The sequence below is a fragment of the Hevea brasiliensis genome, chromosome 16, assembly GCF_030052815.1.
Source record: "Hevea brasiliensis isolate MT/VB/25A 57/8 chromosome 16, ASM3005281v1, whole genome shotgun sequence".
In the NCBI taxonomy this organism is placed as follows: Eukaryota; Viridiplantae; Streptophyta; class Magnoliopsida; order Malpighiales; family Euphorbiaceae; genus Hevea; species Hevea brasiliensis.
Genome location: NC_079508.1, coordinates 52,938,854 through 52,961,390, shown reverse-complemented (window position 1 = coordinate 52,961,390; position 22,537 = coordinate 52,938,854). Strand labels below are relative to the sequence as shown.

At 29.9% G+C, this 22,537-nt stretch overlaps 1 protein-coding gene across 1 annotated transcript; it reads left to right on the top strand.

Moving 5' to 3' along the window:
- Positions 1-18,473: 18,473 nt before the first annotated feature.
- Positions 18,474-22,117, top strand: LOC110634348 (MDIS1-interacting receptor like kinase 2). The gene is made up of 2 exons (XM_021783309.2): positions 18,474-21,336; positions 21,617-22,117. The coding sequence occupies exons 1-2, from the start codon at positions 18,489-18,491 to the stop codon at positions 21,919-21,921; spliced, it is 3,153 nt and encodes a 1,050-aa protein (XP_021639001.2). The 5' UTR covers positions 18,474-18,488; the 3' UTR covers positions 21,922-22,117.
- The last annotated feature ends 420 nt before the right edge of the window (positions 22,118-22,537 follow it).

Here is a 22,537-nt window from a genome sequence, read left to right as displayed (position 1 = left end):
ACCTAGCTAATAGACTAAACACTACCTACCCTTTCATGAGAACAATCCTTCACAATAATTGGTACACAAAAAAAAAAAAAAAGAGAAGAGAAATAATAATAATAATAATAATAATAATAATAATAATAATAATAATAATAATAAAAGGGAGAAGAAATGTTTATCATCTTGTAAAAGTGCTAGTATATGTGCTTTTTACTATTGTCATTCAAATTGAAAGAAATCCACCCAAAGTAATTAAACAAAATGAGTTTAGGGGTGGTACTTTTAGGGACAATTGTTAAGAGAAAATACAAGATACAAATTAAAAATGTCAAAGTAGTCCCTTATCTTTTGTATTTTGTAAAATATGCTAGCACTTAGTCAGTTTTAGTGTGCATTTCTTTCTCCTTTGTGCTTTGATATGTACCCATAAAAAAGTAAAAGATAAAAAAAAAGAAGGTGTACCTTATATTTTTAAAATTGAAAATATTCTCATGCTTTGAATCTCTTTTATCATTTTCTTCTTAACCTTATTTTGAACCCCCATAGCCCCATTACATCCCTAAAAAAAACCTTTGATATCTTGATAGTACTTGCTAAATTGGTGGAGATAGGAGTAAGGAGTTTGCCTGTGGGACTGGAAATTTATTCATTTATTCCTGAAATTCCATCATTCTATATAGAGACACTTTGGCTGTTGATTGTTCTAGAGTTCTTTTTTTTTTTAGCATGACTTTCTCTTTTGATTGGTTGGTTTGGAAATTTAGAATGATAATTGACTTGATGGCTGCAGTGAAAGTTTGGGTGAGCATTAGACTCTTAGCATCTTAAAGGATAGATATATGGAATGTTGGTATGGCTAAGGATGAGTTAGATTGCTCTAGTAGGTAATTCTCATGGTTCTTTAGACAAGACATCCCAAGTGCATTATATTTTAAAAGTTTGCTTGAGGACAAACAAAGATTTAAGTTTAGGGATATTTGATACATGCATTTTATAGTCATTTAGGTTAAATTTCATAGTCATTTTATTGATATGTTAGTTATTTTTAGTTAATTTTATGAGTTATTTAGCTAATTTTTCATATTTGTCAATTTTTGGACTAATTGTAATTTTGCTTTTGTTTTGTAGATAAAAAGTGTTGTTGAGAGACTAAAAAGTAATTGTGCAAGTGAGGAGTAATTTTCAGACCCAAAAGTGCCAAAATGAAGCTTGAAAATTAAAAATTATGAAGTTGCCGAAATCTGCATCACTTGCTGCATAACCTGTGCAGTTTTTGCATAGAAACTAGAAGGAATTGAATATCTGCCAAAAAGTGCATAACTTGCTGCATAACTTATGCAGCTTCACAGAGGAGACCTTACACTAGTTAAAACTTGCATAACCTGCTGCATGACTTATGCACTTTCACGCCTTCCCTTATGCAGCTTCACGGAAGAGACTCTGCAACTGCTAAAACTTGCTCAACTGATTGCACAACTTGTGTAGCTCCTCCCAGATGGCCAAACTTGCACAACTTGCAGCATAACTTGTGCAGTCCACTTATGCACTTTCACGGGAAGCTTCAAAATAAGCAGAAACTTGCATACGCAGCCCGTATAACTTGTGCAACCTCACAAGAAGCCCCTGTAACTGTCAAATCCGCACATAAATCTTACATGACCAATGCATTTCTTCATAAATGAGCTGGAAGGAAAAGATTCTCCCATGTGAATCGATGACCACACACACACCATTTTAGGTTTTCTTTGTCAGAGAATATAAATAGAGAATTTTTACCTAATGTGGGGGACAAAAAAATAGAGGAAGAGAAAAAGACACAGAGAAGGCAAGGGAGAGGAAGCAGCCAGCATTTTTACTCCTACACCAGATTTGGAAACTTCTTTTCTTCACCATTTTCTACCTTTTCTTTACTGGGTTTCTCAGTTCTTAGTTTGTTTTCCAGATTTATTTCTATATTTGCTTAGAATCTTTTGTATTAAATATGGGTAGTGTGTAGTTTTCAAGGATTTTAGAGTTTGAGTATGTAATATTTAAGATATTTTGTGGATTTTAATCGGGTAATCCATTTTTTATGGTTTTTATGAGGTTTCATCCAATTCTTGTGTACTCAATGACATGCTTAGTGTAGGATTCCATTAAATAATGTTCATAATCCTTGGTTGAAGCACTGAAAGGAGAAAACCTTAAGATAAATAATCAAGAAATTGGACTTAATTAACTTGGATCTAGAAATAGACTCGGGATTAAGAGGATTAATAGATTGATTAAGGAACCTAATGGGTTTTAATTAATTTCAACTCCACGAAAGTAGGATTGAGTTAATTAGAATACTCTTTGTCTCACTTGAAAGGGTATTCAAAGGATTTAAGAATTAATGTCCTTGAAACCCATAGTTTCTATGTAATTGGATAACCAATTTAAAATTCTAAAATAGCTTGAATATGAACTCCTAAACTCCAGAATCATTTTATTATCATTGATTGTTAGTTGAGTTTGATTGATTATAAATTAAATTTTTACCACACTTAATTTTGAATGGTTTATTTCTTATAAACATAGTTGGATTCCCATTTAGGTTATTTCTTAGTTAAAATTGCAATTATACTCGCAAATTCCATTCTCTCCCTTTTATTACATTCTTAGTTTGAATTTAACTATAATCAATTAATTTTACATCAACAATTCAATCACTAACACAACTCTCTGTGGAAAAGATATCTTTTTCTGTACTACTTGTGTGACCCGTGCACTTGCGGTCGGGCCACATCAACCAATTCTAGAAAGGGCATCTTGGTATCAAATAGCATTTGTGGCCGAAAGCTATCATTAATGAGTTCATTGATGCAATTGTGCAAGGAGATATCAATTGGAACTCTTCTCCACAGCAAGGAAATCAACCAAGAAAAGGAAACAAAATAAGACTATCAGTAAAAGCCAATGACTTTGAAACATCAATGCATGCATAGGTCAATACATTTGAAATTTTGAACACTCGAGCGTCCTTGAAGGGGGAATATGCATAGGTCAATACATTTGAAATTTTGAACACTCGAGCGTCCTTGAAGGGGGAATATGTTGTTCTTTTCCTCTAGTATATAAAAGACTTGCCTAGGGAGACTCGGTAAATCACAGATCAAGACACAGATTGTGGGTCTCACATATTTTACGTGTATTTCATTATGCATATTGTGTCTTTGATCCAAGATCAACCAGAATAGTTAAATAAGTCTTTTTTTTTTTTCATAAGTCAAGAAGACTCTTCATTATTCAATTTCAACCAATTAAACCCTTTAATTTCAGCTTTAACTCAATTTAACATTTTTTTAGAACATTTTGTTAATTCCAAAGCCATATGTTATCAGAATGAACTTTTACATTTCTAGAATGGGCATCTTGGCATGAAATAGCCTTCATGGCAAGAAGCTTATCAAGCACATTAGAACAAAAAAGAATTTCAAAATTGTAATGTTATTTAAAATAAAATTAGCCAGCTAGTTTTGTTAATGAAGTAGCCAGTTTTATTAATTAGTTAGCTAGTTTGTTAATCAGTTATAGTCAGTTACAACTTGTAGCTAGTTGTAGTTCCCGCCAACCTTCTTTCTTCTCTTGTATATGAATAGAAAGCAATTATTATGTTAAGAGTTTAAATTTGAAGGATTGATAAGAGTGGATGATCAACTAACTAATTGGTTAGTTCTGACTTTTTAGTTATGGTTGGTCCAAGTCCAAGTAAATCCATCTCATACTATACAAATTCTTGTCTTGGCCCATTTATTTACCTCCATCCTTTTAATTCAATTCAGTAATATGGTATCAAAGCAGATCTGCTCCTAATCAATTCAACTATCAAGGTTTTTGATATTACCGTTACGTTAAAGTTCAAGGTTTATCAGAGTAGGTCTATCTTAGTTCAATTAAAGTGTAAAGTCAGTGTTACCACTGCATCAAAGTTCAAGAGTTAAAGGGAGAATTTCAAGTATTTCTACTATATTATTACTTTTTTTATTTTGAAATTTTCATTAAAAAAATTTGAGAGGTAAAAATTAAAGTCTACATAAAATTAATAAAATATGAAATAGTTAATAATAAATTTAAAATATTATTTTATTTTTGTATATTAAAAATAAAAAATATATCTCTACAGCAAATAATCTATATACATATAATAAGAAAATTTTTTTTAAAAAAATATTATGTGGCATTTTTTTTATAATATTATCATGTACTAATGCACGAGAATTCCTAATTAACCAAGAAAAAGGACCAAGAAAATGAAACAAAACAAAACAAAAGAGGACTATCAGTAAAAGCTAAAGACTTTGAAACATCAATGCATGGGTCGGTCAATATATTTGAAATTTTGAACTATCGGGCGTCCCTTTCATTTTTCTCTAATTTTTTTTAATAACAAAATAGGCCAAATAATTAAACAAGTCTCAAATACTTTTTTTCAGTGATTAAACTTTTTATAATTCAATTTCGACCATTAAGTCCTTCAATTTTAATTTTAACTCAATTTAATATATATATATATATAAAAGACCACAACAAATAGTCAAATATTATTAAAAAAAAAAAGACTCAAGACGTTATGTATTCCAACAAAGCAAATCTACTCAGATGCCACCAAAGAAAATATGAGCAATAGTCTAAGCTTTATGAACCATGTTCAAATTAGTTCACAAAATCTGAGCAATTTGAGCCATAATCAAAATTTCACCGAAGAAATTCCACCTAAAAAGATGAAGTTGATAAAATCTGATCAATTTGAACCATAATCATAATTCCATCAAAGAAATCATAACCATTTTATTTTTAAAATTTTTATCAGCCAATGGTGCTCTTGGCATATGAAATTTTCAATTCACGTTTTTTAAGTTTTACTAATCTCAAATTTAAAAAATTAAAATATAATATTAAAGTGTGTATAATTTATATATATATATATATATATATATATATATATATATATATATATATATATATATATATATATATAATTATGTTAACATTATCTAATATATTAAATGATATAAAAAATACATGTATAAATTAATTTTTGCTTCATTCATTTATTTGGTATAACTTAATATAGTTTTGAATTATTGATAGCCGGTAACTATTACTGTTAGGCAATAATTGGTAGTTGATAGTAGCTAATTTATATTAAGTATTTGATAAAATTATATTTAGCCGTTGTTATTAACATATAAAATGAATAACAAAATGATATATATAATTCATATTATTATTGAAATAAATAGATATTTATTAATTTATTGTGTTAATTATATCATTTACTTAATTATATTATGTTAAAACCCATTTACTTTTTTATTAAAATAAATATAAAATTATTAATTTATTGAATTATTAAAATAGATAAATAAAAAATAAATAATCAAAAAATTAATTCAATAATTTAAGAAAAAAATAAAAAAATACTTCTCGGTTCAATGAAACAAATATATAATTTTTAATTTATAATATTATATCATTTATTCTTAAGCTTCAGCATGATGAGGGCTTGTTTAATATTGTTGTTTGAACTGCTATTTTGAGAAAATTAATTATTTAGATATACTACTTAGAGAGTATTAAAAAATAATTTAAAATTAAATTTGATAAATTTTAATCATAAAAATATTAAAATAATAAAACAGTTTTTTTTCAAACTATTATTATCAACATCATTTTAAATAATATTTTTATTCAGAAAAATAATTTCATATCTCTAAACGCAATGCTAAACAGGCACGAAATTGAAGCGACTCATTCTCAGTTTTATGTTTCTTAATTATAGAAGATTGTGGATAAAAATGGGTCTCTTGACATGATTAATAATGGTCATCAAAATACTGGGGATATTTTTGTTTTAATGATAAAAAAAAATATAAAATTATGTTATAATTAATGAACACCTCTAATAATAATAATAGAGCTAATATAAAATGTAACTTATGTGTAATTTATTAGTTATTAATCACTTTTTTAAAATATTCATTAAATAAGTTGATAGAGCTATTTAAATACTTATCAGTTATTAATTATATTCAACAGTTAAATTAATATTTAAAAAATATTAAATTTTTTATCAAATAGAATTATTCATAAGCTGTTGGGTAATTTTTTTTACCATTACTTTACAAAAATATTCTTATATTTTCACATGCTGGATTAGCTCAAAAAGAGTGATATCATTTTTCTTTTTTTTTTTTTACAATATCATCATCCATGACGTTAATGCTAATTTTTTTATAAATATATTTTTTTTTATTTTATTAATGACGTAAATCAAGGAAACATTTATTTATTTACATAATTTTTCGCGTAAAACTTAAAATTACTATTTTTTCCAATAATAATTATTGTATTATTTTATAATTATATTTTTTAAAAAATTATTATTTTTGTTTATTTATTTTAACAATAAAATAATTATATAATATAATAAATCAATATATAATTTTATTTTATAATAATAACAAAATAAATCATATGATATAATAAATTAATAAACATAGTATATATATCATTATTAATTATTTTATGTATAAAAAATAATAATTACATATATTTTTATTAAATACTTAATATAAATTAATTATTATCAATTATAAATTATTAATTATTAGCTAGTAATAATAGTTATCAATATATTCATCTAAATTAAATAGGTATTTAATAAATTCATCAAACGCATTGACTCAATTTTTTAAATACCTATACCTATGCACTCTATAATCATTCAATTTTTATCAGAATGAACTTCTTAGCCAAATCCAGAAAGGGCATTCGTGGTATGAAGTAGCATTCGTGGCCGGAAGCTATCATTAATGAATTCACCGATGCAATTGTGCGATGAGATATCAATTGGAACTCTTCTTTACGGCAAGGAAATCAACCAAGAAAAGGAAACAAAACAGGACTATCAATAAAAGCCAATGACTTTGAAGCATCAATGCATGCATAGGTCAATATATTTGAAATTTTGAACACTCGAGCGTCCTTGAAAGGGGAATATGTTGTTCTTTTCCTCTAGTATATAGTAAGGCAAAATGTTCATTTTGACTTTTGAATTTAAATTTAATAGTGGGAAAGACTTATCCAGGGAGACTTAGTAAATCACGAATCAGGACACAGATTGTGGGTCTTACCTATATAAAACCTATTTTATATGTGCATTTTATTATACATGTTGTGTCTTCGGTCCAAAATGAATAAGATTAGTTAAATAAATCTTTTTTTTTTAAATCAAGAAGACTCTTTATTATTCAATTTCAACCAATTAAATCCTTTAATTTCAGCTTTAACTCAATTTAAGATTTTTTTAGAACATTCTGTTAACTCCAAAGCCATATGTTATCAGAATGAACTTCTTTTCCATTTCCAGAAAAGGGCATCTTGGTATGATGTAGCCTTCGTGGCAAGAAGCTTATCAAGCATATTAGAACAAAGAAGAATTACAGAGTTGTAATGCTATTTAAAATAAAATCAGCCAGCTAGTTTTGTTAATTAAGTAGCTAGTTTTATTAATTAGTTAGCTAGTTGGTTAATCAATTACAGTCAGTTACAACTTGCAGCTAGAGATGACAACGGGTAGGGTACCTGCGAAAATCACCCGATTAATATTATCAAAACTCGAACCCGATTAATATTATCAAAACTCGAACCCGTCATAAACCCGATTAAAATTTATTCTCAACTATCAGAACCCGTCCCATACCCGATTATTATTACAAATAAAAAATCCGAACCCGTTTATTTTTATATATTTTAATTAATATTTTGTACAAAAAATTATTTTGATTAATAATTTATATTTTAAAATTTTAATAATTTCATAAAATGTTTAAATTCCATTTTTTATAAAATAAAATATATAAAAATTTATAAATGTTATTACAAAAAATATATATTTTATATTTAATTAATTATTTATATAAACGGGTTCGGATAGCTGATACCCAATATGTAAAATCAAAACCCGACCCGAACTCGTCACAGCATTATTTTTCAAATCCGAATCCGTCATAAGCCAAATTATATAATATTCAAATCCGTCCTATTAGGATTCTGTTGGATCGGGTACCACAAAAACCAGACCCGTTGCCATCCCTACTTGCAGCCAATTGTGGTTCTCGCCAACCTTCTTTCATCTCTTATATATAAATAGAAAGCAATTATTATGTTAAGAGTCTCACATCTAAAGATTACAATAAATTTAAAGGATTTATAAGAGTGGATGATCAACTAACTAATTGATTAGTTCTGACTTTTTAGTAATAGTTAGTCCAGGTCTAAGTAAATCTATCTCACACTTTACAAATTCTTACCTCGGCCCATTTATTTACCTCTACTCATTCAATTCAATTCAGTAATATGGTATCAAAACAACCATAATCAATTCAACTGTCAAGGTTTCTGATATTGTCGTTACGTCAATCTTTAAGGTTTGTCAAAGTAGGTCTATCGTAGTTCAATTAAAGTGTGAAGTTAGTGTTGTTGTTGCATCAAAGTTCAAGAGTTCAAGGGAGAATTTCAAATTTCAAGTGTCAACCAAAATGATTGCCACTTGAAAGGGTGTCAAGAGCCTCACATTAAAAAATTACAAGAAGTTCAAAAGACTCATAAGAGTGGATGACCAACTAAATAATTAGTTAGTTCTAACTTCTTAATAATAATTGGTTCAAACCCAAATAAGTTCATCTTACACTTTAAGAATTTTTTTTCAACCCATTTATTTACCTTTGTTCATTCAATTCAATTCAACAATATCTTCAATTCAATTCAGTAATATGTTCTGATTAATGAGAAGCTCACTTTCATTTCAACTCATCTATATATATATATATATGTCACGACCTAAATTATGGGTCAGACCGGTACTAGGACTTGGGTCAGCATAAGGCCCCCAAAACCCATAGTAAGCCTAACTATTTATTACCCCAACCTTGAAGCCCATATACAAGCCCATTTTCAAGAAATCAACTGGACAAAGTCCGGCCATAAACTGGACAAAGTCCGACCATAAACTGAACTATCAAACGAGGAGTTTTTAGCTTACCCAACCTATGATCACAAAATACATATATATGGGGAGCTTAGCCTCCCTCACAATCATCAACAACTCAATATAAGATCAAATGGGAGTCCAACTCCCTCATCCAACATGATCATCCATCCACTCATTTCACATGCATATATTAATAAGTTTACAATTCCAGAATAATTAATCTTATAGTCCCAAGCTAAGTAAAATGGTTCTATACATGTGGAGGTCTACAATTCAAATTTAACAATATAAAATATAGAAATAACAGCTAATAGACCTGTGAGGTAGGAAGCAGGTTAGACACAAGAAATAAGCTCTCCTGTAACCTTAAAAAAATGGATGAACAGGAGTGAGCGTTCGACTCATAGAGTAAGATATTGATTTTACATACAATTTCTATAAATATCTAAGTCTAGTGCATCCCTAAAAATGAATGCAATACCTTCACACAGTTCAAGCAGGACAAGTCATAATCACATCAAAAGCAATTTAGAGCACTCACATACCCGTGTATCACATCCATACTCACACATATATATATATATGGGAGCTAATCCCCTATGCAGCTCTCTTAGTTCCAACCTCTGCTAGTGAGATTAACTCAAAGCCGAACTTCTCTGCTAATAAGATCAACTCAAAGCCAGACTTTCTCTTAATATCCAAATGTAGGGGCCAGCGAGATCAACTCAAAGTCGTGCCTATCTTGACTTATCTCTAATAAGGATCGGGTCCCAGAAAGTCAAGCTCTAATCACGTTACCAGTCCTATCTATATTCATACACACCCACTCGCGCGCACAGCTTCAGATCGCCATAAAACAATAATCTCAGCAATATCATCAAGAAAAAATGCAATATAAAGCGTGCCTAATATTTACTACATATATATATATGTATAAGTGATACATGAACATGCTTTGAATATAATAATATTGAAATTATAAATAAAATCAATATCTACTCACTAATTAACCTGATCATTAAGGCAGCTGGGTGGAGAAGGAAGGAGGGCCCGGCTCACCTAAACATTATATTAAAAATTTTATCAATATTTATTTAAACAAAACTTTAAAGAATCAAAGGATAAATCCTAAGTTTTGCCGAAAATCCGGCAGAGTTTTCCCTATACTTATGACCTACCCAACTTGCAAAATGATCAAAATAACACTTCTAATACACAAATCCCACATCTACATCTCATCATCATCATCATCATCATCATCATATATCCCCTCCTGGGCTCTCGAAAATAGTCACTACTCATAATTTTGAAAAATTACATTTTAATCCCTATAACTATTATTTTATTATAAATTATTCAAACGAGCCCTAAAATTTATAAAATTCTACCTTGCGGTCCTTAACAATATTTTGAAGCTAATACAAAAGGATTTATAATTTTCTAGCCACCCATGAATATTTTATAGATTTTTATTCTAAATTCAGCACAAGAAAATTGAAGAAACTTAAGATTTGAATTTACCTATGCCAATTTTGATGCTTGAAACATGCCTAGGGCATTTGAAAATGGTGGGGTAGACTATAATTTCGACCCGATTCTGAAGTTATTTTGGTAGCCCATCTGTTCGGCCGAAAATTATAGACCTGAGCAATGGTTGAATTTCCGCGAAATGAAAGTACCTACTTGAAGCTCACAATACCAGAGGTTAGAATAAAATTGTTACAAAACTAAATAAGCTCATTTAAGGCTCAAAAAAACACTGCGAAGTTTGAGGGACCCATCGAAATTTTGGTGTCAGAAAATTTTGAAATTTATATGGTTGCAAAGCTCTCATGAGTAGAGTACGCCGGTACTCTCGGAATTTTCATAGGGTTTTCAGTTTAGGAGAAATTTAGCCCAAAAATCGAAATAGGCGTAAATTTTCTAGGTAAAAATTAGGCAATCTACCTTATGAAAATTTGTGATTTTGGTGTCTATGGAAAGCTATTGAGGAGTAGGAGGTATTTGGGATAAGACACGGTCCGAATAGTGGTCAGATTAGCCAGATTTTGGCCTGGAACGTAAAAAAGGCGTGAGCACGTGAGGGAGGTTTCAAGCTCGATTTTCCAATCACTGGAGCAACGGCCGACAGCGGGGAGGGGTGCTGGAGGTGCGTTAGTGAGCTTGGGAGAGAGGGGCAGTGGTTGGCTAGCGAGAGGAGGAGAGAGGAGAGAGAAAATGAGAGAGGGAGAGGGGATTTAAGGTAGCGTGAGGAGGAAGAAAGAAGAAGGAAAAATGGGCTAGTTCAATTCAATTGGTTCGATCCGGTCTAGTTTGATTCGGCCGGTTTTATTTAGGATATCTAAAATTAAATTTTTACTCTGCCATGAGACAAAAAACGAAGTCCGAAAATTTTGAAAAATTTCAGAAAACTCAAAAAAATATTTGGAGTTTAAATATATTTTCAGTTTTGCCACATAGTCTTTAAATTAATTTTTAAAAATCAATAAAATTTATTGTCTTAAGAAAATCAAACCCAATTTTCAAAATTCAGAAAAATTCTAAATAATTTCCATAATTTTAATATAATAAAATATTAATATATACATCTAAAATAATTATTTAAAAATTAAGATTGTTACAATATATATATATATATATATATATATATATATATATATATATATATATATATATATAAACGAAACCTTTTCAAGAGCTTGCCAGGTAGCATTTTAAGAAAATGTTACATGCCAAGTGACAATTTATTTATAAAATATAATTTATTTAATTTCATTAAATTTTTTATTTTTTATTAATTAGTTATTTAATTATTTTAATTATAATTAAGTTATTAATTCCCTAATTATATAAATATAATTAAGTTACAAATTATTTAATGATTATCCTTTTAATATTATAATATTAACATATATTTATTTTTTGTATTTATAATTTTATATAGTACAAAATTTTATATAATTTTTTTCTTATGCTTTTTCGATTATTAATATTATTTTTTAGAATAATGCTTAGTATTACGAAATAAAGATAATATTTGAATATATTATATTTCTTTAATATATTGAGATGATATAAAAAAATTTTGATATTTTAAAGTGATGAAAATAAAAATTTGATCTAACCAAACTTAAATTATTCCATATCTTTAATAAGTATTTCTACTATATTATTTTTTTTATTTTGAAATTTTCATTAAAAAAAATTGAGAGGTAAAAATTAAAGTCTACATAAAATTAATAAAATACGAAATAGTTAATAATAAATTTAAAATATTATTTTATTTTTATATATTAAAAATAAAAAATATATCTCTACAGCAAATAAATCTATATATATATAATAAGAAAATATTTTTAAAAAAATATTATGTAGCATTTTTTTATAATATTATCATGTACTAATGCACGAGAATTCCTAATTAACCAAGAAAAAGGACCAAGAAAATGAAACAAAACAAAACAGGACTATCCGTAAAAGCCAAAGACTTTGAAACATTAATGCATGGGTCGGTCAATATATTTGAAATTTTGAACCTTTGGGCGTCCCTTTCATTTTTCTCTAATTTTTTTTAATAACAAAATAGGCCAAATAATTAAACAAGTCTCAAATACTTTTTTTCACTGATTAAACTTTTTATAATTCAATTTCGACCATTAAGTCCTTTAATTTTAATTTTAACTCAATTTAATATATATATATATATATATATATATATATATATATATATATATATATATATAAAAGACCACAACAAATAGTCAAATATTATTAAAAAAAAAAGACTCAAGACGTTATGTATTCCAACAAAGCAAATCTACTCAGATGCCACCAAAGAAAATATGAGCAATAGTCTAAGCTTTATGAACCATGTTCAAATTAGTTCACAAAATCTGAGCAATTTGAGCCATAATCAAAATTTCACCGAAGAAATTCCACCTAAAAAGATGAAGTTGATAAAATCTGATCAATTTGAACCATAATCATAATTCCATCAAAGAAATCATAACCATTTTATTTTTAAAATTTTTATCAGCCAATGGTGCTCTTGGCATATGAAATTTTCAATTCACGTTTTTTAAGTTTTACTAATCTCAAATTTAAAAAATTAAAATATAATATTAAAGTGTGTATAATTTATATTATATATATATATATTAACATTATATAATATATTAAATGATATAAAAAATACATGTATAAATTAATAATTAATAGTTGATAGTAGCTAATTTATATTAAGTGTTTGATAAAATTATATTTAACCCTTGTTATTAACCTATAAAATGACTAACAAAATTATATATATAATTTATATTATTATTGAAATAAATATATATTTATTAATTTATTGTGTTAATTATATCATTTACTTAATTATATTATGTTAAAACCCATTTACTTTTTTATTAAAATAAATATAAAATTATTAATTCATTGAATTGTTAAAATAGATAAATAAAAAATAAATAATCAAAAAATTAATTCAATAATTTAAGAAAAAAATAAAAAAATACTTCTCAGTTCAATGAAACAAATATATAATTTTTAATTTATAATATTATATCATTTATTCTTAAGCTTCAGCACGATGAAGGGCCTGTTTTATATTATTATTTGAATTGCTATTGAAAAAATTAATTGTTTAGATATACTACTTAGAGAGTATTAAAAAATAATTTAAATTTAAATTTGATAAGTTTTAATCATAAAAATACTAAAATAATAAAATAATTTTTTTTAAATTATTATTATCAACAGTATTTAAAATAATATTTTTATTCAAAAAAATAATTTCATATCACTGAATGCAATGCTAAACAGGCACGAAATTAGAGCGGCTCATTCCCAATTTTGTGTTTCTTAATTGTAGAATATTGTGGATAAAAATGGGTCACTTGGCATGATTAATAATGGTCATCAAAATACTGGGGATATTTTTGTTAAATGATAAAAAGATAAAAAATTGTGTTACAGTTAATGAAGAGTTATAATAATAGAGCTAATATAAAATATAACATATGTGTATTTTATTAGTTATTTGTAACACCCCTAATTTTTAAATTTATTATTTTGGGGCAAATATTGATGTTTTAATTTTATTTAAATTTTTGGAAATTATTTGAAATTTTTCCGATTTTCAAAATCGAGTTTGATTTCCCGAAAATATAAAACTTTGATGATTTTTAAAAATTAATTTAAAGACCACGTGGCAAAACTAAAAGTATATTTGGAGTCTATGCATTTTTCTGAGTTTTCTGAAATTTTTTCCGAATTTTTGGACCTCGTTTTCGGTCCCAAGGCAGAGGAAAAATTCAAAATTTTGTATTTCGAATCGAACCGGATCGGATCAGACCGGTCGAATCGGACCGGCTCCTTCTTCTTCTTCTCTTTTTCTCCCGCGCGCGTTTCGTCCTTCCTCTCTTTCTCTCCCGTTTTCTCACTCCTCCCTCCTCCCCTTGCCGGGCCGCCGCCTCCCCTGCCACCCCAGCCTGTCGGCACACGTCCCCAGCTCGCCGACCGCGGCCTGGAACCCCGGAAAAAGGCGCCCGAAGCGACGCGACTCACAAGCACGCAGTTTCGTCTTCCCGGCCGAAATCTAGCCACCAATCGAACCGGGTCTTGTGTCTAAACCCATCTACACCTCGAGAGCTTTCCATAGACACCAAGAACACCAAAATCCATAGAGCGGTTTGTCCAATTTTTGTCCATGAAGTTTTAGCCTATTTTGACTTTTGGGCTAGATTTCTAGCAAACCGTGAACCCCACGAGAAAACCGAGAGTACCAGAGCGTTCCACTCGTCGAGAGCTTTGTGGCAATATAAATTTCGAAATTTTTCGACATCGTTTTTCGGTGGGTCCCACGAAACTTCGCAGTGTTTTTCCGAGCATTAAATGAGCTTAAAAAATTTCATAAAATTTATGTACTAACCCTCGTGTTGTGGGCTTCGTGTAGGTATCTTCAATTCGCGGAAATTCGACAGTTGTCCAGGTCTGTGAATTTCCGGCCAGACATATAGGCTACCGGAAAAGTCTCCGAATTGGATCGAAGTTTTGGCTACCCCACCATTGTCAGATGTCCCGAGCGCGTCCCCAGAGTCGGAATCGGCATAGGTAAACCCGGACTTTACTTTTTCGTAATTTTCTAGTGCTTAAATGGGATTAAAAATCCATAAAATATTCGTGATAGCTAAGAAAATTATGATTCTTTTGTTAATAGCCTAGTAATATTGCTAAGGACCGCGGGGCAAAGTTTTAGAATTTTTAGGGTTTGGGTAGTTTTTGCAAAAATGATCAATTATAAGGAATATACTATAAATTTACATATTATGATTAAGGACTGTTTGGATGGGCCCAGGAGGGGCTGTGTGATGTGATTGAGTTGTGAGTGTATGATTTGTGATATAGAAGTGCGTTTTGAGCCCCTTTGCAGGTTGGATAGGTCCTAGGTATAGGGGAGACTCTGCTGGATTTTCGGCACGACTTAGGACGTAATTGATCTTTTCTTGATTTGTATTGAGCCAATTGTATTAAATAATTGTAATGAAATTGTCAGGTGAGCCGGGACAGCCTTCTTCCTCCGCTCAGCCGCTACAGTGACCGCTGTCAAGTCTGTGAGTAAAATATTAATTTTAATTATAATTTCACTATTATTATATGCTCAAGCATGCCCATGCATCACTTATATGTATGTATCTATGTAGTTAAACTCTAGGCACGTTTTATGTTGCATTTATAACTGTTAAAGTGCCATGGATGTTGTTGTGGTAATTGGAGCAGTGTGCGTGCGTTGGCGTGCGTGTGATGTGGTGTGGACTATGGATAGGACGGGTAGACACGGCTTGAAATCTTCGCTGGGACCCGGTCCTTCGGGATAGACACGGCTTGAGTTCTTCGCTGGGACCCTGATTTGGTTTATTAAGCGAAAGTCCAGCTTGAGTTCTTCGCTGGCACAGGTTGGATTTAAGAGAGCTGTATAGGGGATCAGCTCCCATATATTATGATTGATATTACTGGGTGTGTGAATGCTCCAAATTATCTTTTTGCTGTTATGATGTGAAAATATTGTTGATGTTGCATTTCACTCTACAGGTTGCATTTCACTCTACAGGGTACATTAGCTTAGATAGTTATAGAGATTATAGTTAAAATTGATATTTTACTTTCTGAGTCGAACGCTTACTCCTGTTCAATATTTTTCCAGGCCACAGGAGGATATTTTTGAGGTTAACCTGCTTTTCTCCCTCGCAGGTCATTTATTTATTTTTGTATAAACCCGTTAACTCTTAGAATTTTTGCATGTGTTAGAAATATTTATTTGAATTGGGTCTGTAATATATATTGTTATTTTTGGACTTGTAAACTTATTATTTTATGCATGTTGATGGACTGGATGATTTTATTGTTATGTTGTATGAGTATGTGGAGGGTGAGCTGAGCTCCCCAATTGATTATATAATGTGTTTACAGGTCAGGTGAGTCAAAAACTCTCCGTTAAAAGGTCCATTTTATGGCCGGACTCTGTCTGGTTGAATTCTTGAAATTGGGCCCAAATGGGCCTTAGAGTTGGGTCAAGGAATAGTTAGGCTTACTACGGGCCTCGGGGACTTTAGACTGGCCCAGGTCCTAGTGCCGGTCCGGCCCATGGGTTGGGTCGTGACATTATTAATCACTTTTTAAAAAAATTTATTAAATAAGTTGATATAGTTATTTAAATACTTATCAATTATTAATTATATTCAATAATTAAATGAATATTTAAAAAAATATTAAATTTTTAATCAACTTTATTTATAGAATTATTCTTGGGTAATTTTTTTTACCATTACCTTACAAAAATATTCTTATATTTTCACAAGCTGAATTAGCTCAAAAAGAGTGATATCATTTTATTTTTTTTTTTTACAATATCATCATCCATGACGTTAATACTAATTTTTTTATAAATATTTTTTTTATTTTATTAATGACTTAAATCGAGGAAACATTTATTTATTTACATAATTTTTCGCGTAAAACTTAAAATTGCAATTTTTTCCAATAATAATTATTGTATTATTTTATAATTATATGTTTTTAAAAATTATTATTTTTATTTATTTATTTTAACAATAAAATAATTATATAATATAATAAATCAATATATAATTTTATTTTATTATAATAATAAAATAAATCATATGATATAATAAATTAATAAATATATAATATATAGTCTTATCAATTATTTTATTCATAAAAAATAATAACTACACATATTTTTATTAAATACTTAATATAAATTAATTATTATCAATTATAAATTATTAATTATTAGCTAGTAATAGTTATCAATTATATTCATCTAAATTAAATAGATATTTACTAAATTCATCAAACTCATTGGCTTATTTTTTAAAATACCTATACATTAACAACCAAGCACTAGCACTCTATAATCATGATTCTTCATACATCACAAATATGATTCACGATTCCCACTTTTCCTGTACTTTTTTTTTTTTTCAAAAGCAATCCTTTCACTACTGCTTAATCACCACTAATTGAAAGTGATAGGAAAAGGAGCGTTCAATAATTTTTTTTTTAATTTTCTGTTTAAAAATTAAAACGTTATAAGAATTTAATTTACTTAATTTTTTTTATTAATTTTTATATTTAAAATAAAATATTCAAATTTAAATTTTTTAAAAGAAAAGAAATAAAATCATAATTATGTAAAAAAAAATTGATTAAATTCTTTTTTTATAAATAATTTATTATAAAATAAGTTATATAATAAAAAAAGGAAAGTGATAAGAAAAAAAAAATCCAAATTATGAGATGGAGTTTTATTTTATTAATAACTAATTTTAGACAATTGGAACAAATTCTACCAAATGGTAAAAACGATAAATAAAAATTAAAAAATTTATTCTAATAAACACTCAATATTTTATTACTTGTGTTGGAATTCTGAATCGAGTCGCTTAAAAAAGTTTTATTTCATTATAATTTTCCTACATAAATGCCATCCTTTAATTTGTCAAATAAGATATATTAGAACTATTAACTTGGTCATTAAAGTTCCAAATAAATTTTAAGTTACAATATTGAGTAATTTTGAGTTTAAATCTAGTTAAATAAAAAAATCTACTGATTTCCGTTCAATTCATTAATAAAAAAATTTAAATGAACTAATCTAATAATAAGTGTAATTTTCAATTTATAAATTTACTTAAAAATCTAAATTTGAGTATATTTTATTCTCTTTAATATTAAAAATAGAAAGTTAAACGCCTAGTCAAAAGTCTTTCGACGATAGACCAAAATATTAGTGGACAGCAAAAGTCAATGTTAGGTGTAGATCCATAGCGCATTTTTTTTCTATGGGCCTAATGCTATTTTTTCTATGGGGTGGGGCTATCAATATTTTTTTCTATGGAGGGTGGGCCTGATGCCATGAAGACTTGTTGACGTAGAGAGCGGTGGTGGCTACATAAATAGAGCAATGAACCGTAATTTGCCACAGGCCGAAGCAGAAGACATGGCTAGATTCATCTTTGAAAATCTACCCTTGCTTATTTCCCTTGTCCTATTCATTCTTTTACACTCCTCACTTAAAGTTGCTACTGACTCCACTCAAGAAGCAAATGCTCTTCTCAAATGGGCGGCCACCCTTCACAACCTAAAAGATTCTAACATATCTTCGTGGCCCCTCCTTCTTCAAAATGCCACCAATTCCATTCCAAGAACAAGCCCATGCAATTGGGTTGGACTTTCTTGCAACAGAAATGGAAGGATTGAGAGACTCAACCTTACCAACGCAGATTTAAATGGTACGCTCCATGAGTTTTCCTTCTCTTCTTTTTCCAATCTTGCTTATATTGATCTTAGCCTTAATCTGCTTTCTGGTACCATTCCACTTGGAATCACTCAGCTTTCCAAACTCATTTATCTTGATTTGTCATATAACCTCTTGTCTGGGACCATCCCTCAAGAGATTGGCTTCCTTACAAATCTCGATACCCTGCACCTTGCTGCAAATAAGCTAAATGGCTCAATTCCTTCAACAATAGGCCAGTTAGGTTCCCTCACTGAGCTTGCCCTGTATACCAACAGTCTAGATGGCCTTATTCCTCCTTCTATGGGTAATTTGACCAAGATGGTTCGGTTGTTTCTCTATGAAAATCAACTTTCTGGTTTGATTCCACCAGAAATAGGAAAACTTACTAATTTGGTTGAAATTTACATGGATAGCAACAGTCTATCAGGACCCATTCCTTCCTCCTTTGGGAACTTGACAAACCTAACTGTGTTGTTTTTGTTCCGCAATCAACTTTCTAGTTCAATTCCCCAAGAAATTGGAAACTTGAAGTCTCTCAACTCCCTAAGCCTTTATAGAAACAGTCTTTTTGGCCCAATTCCGGCAACACTAGGTAATTTGACAAGTCTCACCCTTCTTCATCTCTATGAAAATAAGCTCTCTGGCCCCATTCCTAATGAGTTGGGAAACTTGAAGTCTATGATTGATCTAGAGTTGAGTGAAAACCAACTTAATGCTTCTATTCCTACTTCCTTGAGTAATTTGAAAGAGTTAAAATATTTGTATCTCCGTGTTAACCAACTCTCCGGGCCAATTCCTGAACAGATAGCAAGTCTCCCAAACCTGTCTGTGCTTCAACTAGACAAAAACCAATTGACTGGTCATTTACCCCAAACCATTTGCCAAAATAAAAAGCTTCAGAACTTCACCGTAAACTACAATCGTCTTGATGGCCCAATTCCTAAAAGCTTTAAAGATTGCAAAAGCTTTGTTAGAGTTCGGCTGGAGCAAAACCAATTCACGGGAAATATATCCGAAGATTTTGGCATTTATCCTCTGCTTCAATTTATTGATCTAAGCTACAATAATTTCAGCGGGGAAATATCATCTAACTGGGGAAAGTGTCCAAATTTGACAACGCTGCTGATGGCAGGCAACAAAGTTAGTGGTACTATTCCACCTGAAATTGGAAATGCAGCTCAGCTACAAGCACTTGATCTTTCTTCTAATAAATTAGCTGGGAGTATTCCTAAGGAATTTGGAAGGTTGACTTCTTTGTTGAAGGTTTTTTTAAAAGACAATCAGCTTTCTGAAGGTATACCTTCAGAATTTGGGTCGTTAGGTGATCTTGAGTATCTTGACCTGTCAGCAAACAGATTGAGCCGATCAATTCCTGAAAACATTGGAAACTTAGTTAAACTCATCTACTTGAATTTGAGCAGCAATGAGTTCAGCCAACAAATTCCAATTCAGTTGGGGAAGTTAACTCACTTGTCGAATTTGGATTTGAGCAGAAACTTTCTCAAAGGAGAGATACCATCACAATTGAGCAGTTTAGAGAGCTTGGAGACGCTGAATCTCTCCCACAATAATTTGTCTGGTTCTATTCCAGATAGTTTTGAAGAGATGCATGGTTTAGTGTTCGTCGATATATCCTACAACGAATTGGAAGGTCCCATTCCTTCCAACAAAGCATTTCAAAATGCTTCCATGGAAGCATTTCAAGGGAACAAGAGATTGTGTGGGGATGTCCCAGGACTCACACCATGCAATTCTTGGACCAACAAACGTACTACCTCCAGTAGGAGCCATAAAATGTTGTTTCTAATAATTTTCCTCCCTATTTGCGGAGCTTTTTCGCTTCTCAGTTTCTTGGGAGTTTTCTTCTTCTTTCGAAAAAGAAATGAAGATCCAAAAACAGAACAAAGTGATCAAGGGGATGAAGAATCATTTTCAATTTCGAGTTCTGATGGAAGAATCATGCATGACGAAATCATAAAATCCACCGATAGTTTTAATGTTGTATATTGCATTGGGAAGGGAGGATATGGCAGCGTCTACAAAGCAAATTTGCCATCAGGAAGCACAGTAGCGGTGAAGAAGCTCCACCATTATCGTGACAGCGAGAGGACATGTCAAAAGGAATTCTTGAACGAGATAAGGGCATTAACTGAGATAAGGCATCGGAACATAGTAAAACTTTATGGCTTTTGTTCATATGCTCAACTCTCATTTCTGGTCTATGAGTACTTGGATGGCGGTAACTTGGCCACAATCTTGGGCAATGACAAAGAAGCTAAAGAATTGGATTGGAGCAAGAGAGTAAATATTGTTAAAGCTGTTGCCAGTGCCTTGTTTTACATGCACCACAATTGCTCACCGCCAATTGTTCATCGAGACATAACAAGCAAAAATATTTTGCTTGATTCTGAATATGAGGCCCACTTATCAGATTTTGGGACTGCCAAGCGTCTAAATACTGATTCATCCCATTGGACTACACTAGCAGGCACATACGGATATGTTGCACCAGGTATTAGACTTAATGGCCTTTCTTAACACATAAAACACCAACAGAAGTCATAGTCTCAACCGAGACTGTGATTCGATCAATTTTTTTTTCTCACCTGCTACGATTATTTCAAAAACTTAAAATCTCAAATTCTTAAAAATAATTGCAGTATCATTAGATATTTATAAGCTGATTTTCATAAGTTAAATCAAACATGCATTTCTTCTTTTTATAATTTGTAGTTAGGAATGCACCTCTTATTTAATAAATTTTAATCAATTCGTCTAATTTTGTGTGACAGAGCTTGCTTACACAATGAAGGTGACTGAAAAATGTGACGTGTATAGTTTTGGAATAGTAGCATTAGAAGTAATCAAAGGAAAACATCCAGGTGAAATCATCATCTCTATGTCATCCCCTTCAGCTCAGAAGCTAGTCCTGGAAGATATTCTAGACCAACGCCTTCCAACTCCTTCCCCTCAAGTTCAAGATGAGCTAATGATAATTATGAAGGTTGCGATTGCATGTTTAAACATCAATCCACAATCTCGACCAACTATGCATATGATTTCTCAGCTTTTAGCAGCTCAAACTCCACTTTTCTAGATTCATTAGGTTAATAATTCAGCGATTGAGTGATTACCTTATATATAGTAGATTCAGGGTTTAAATTTAAGTATCTCCTTCCTCCTTTAGGAAATTATCAAGATATTGAAAAAAAAAAAAAAAAGAGAACTATATCAATAATGAGCTGTGTATATGTATAAAATATATTAAATAAAGATCACACATGATCTTTCTACTTACTGTTCACCCATTAGCTATTTGGAGTCAATAAAAAAATTATATTGTTGTAAGTTTCGCATTAATGTATTATACTAAATTCTTGCATAAAATTTATAAATTCAAAAGTTAAAAAATAAATGTAAATCCTAAATAGCTAGACTTTACCATATAATAGCATAAAATTAAAAAAAAAATAACAATAATTAAAATTAAAAAAAAATAGAGATTAGTAAAATAACAAAATAAACATATCAAAAAAAAAAATACACATTTATATTGATCAATTTAAAATTTACATGATAATTACGACTTGATACTGTTCATGAATTTTTCTTACGGGTATAACCTATGAGGTAAGAGGGAAAATACCAGTTAGATTAGTTAATCACTACTCTTTATGTTTAAGTCAGTATTGAAACTTGACTATTAAAGAAAG

Bases quoted from the DNA above. Each gene is read 5' to 3' on its own strand.
- LOC110634348 (XM_021783309.2), top strand. From the start codon at position 18,489: ATGAACCGTAATTTGCCACAGGCCGAAGCAGAAGACATGGCTAGATTC. The intron at 21,337-21,616 runs GTATTAGACTTA...TTTGTGTGACAG, and splicing joins ATACGGATATGTTGCACCAG to AGCTTGCTTACACAATGAAG.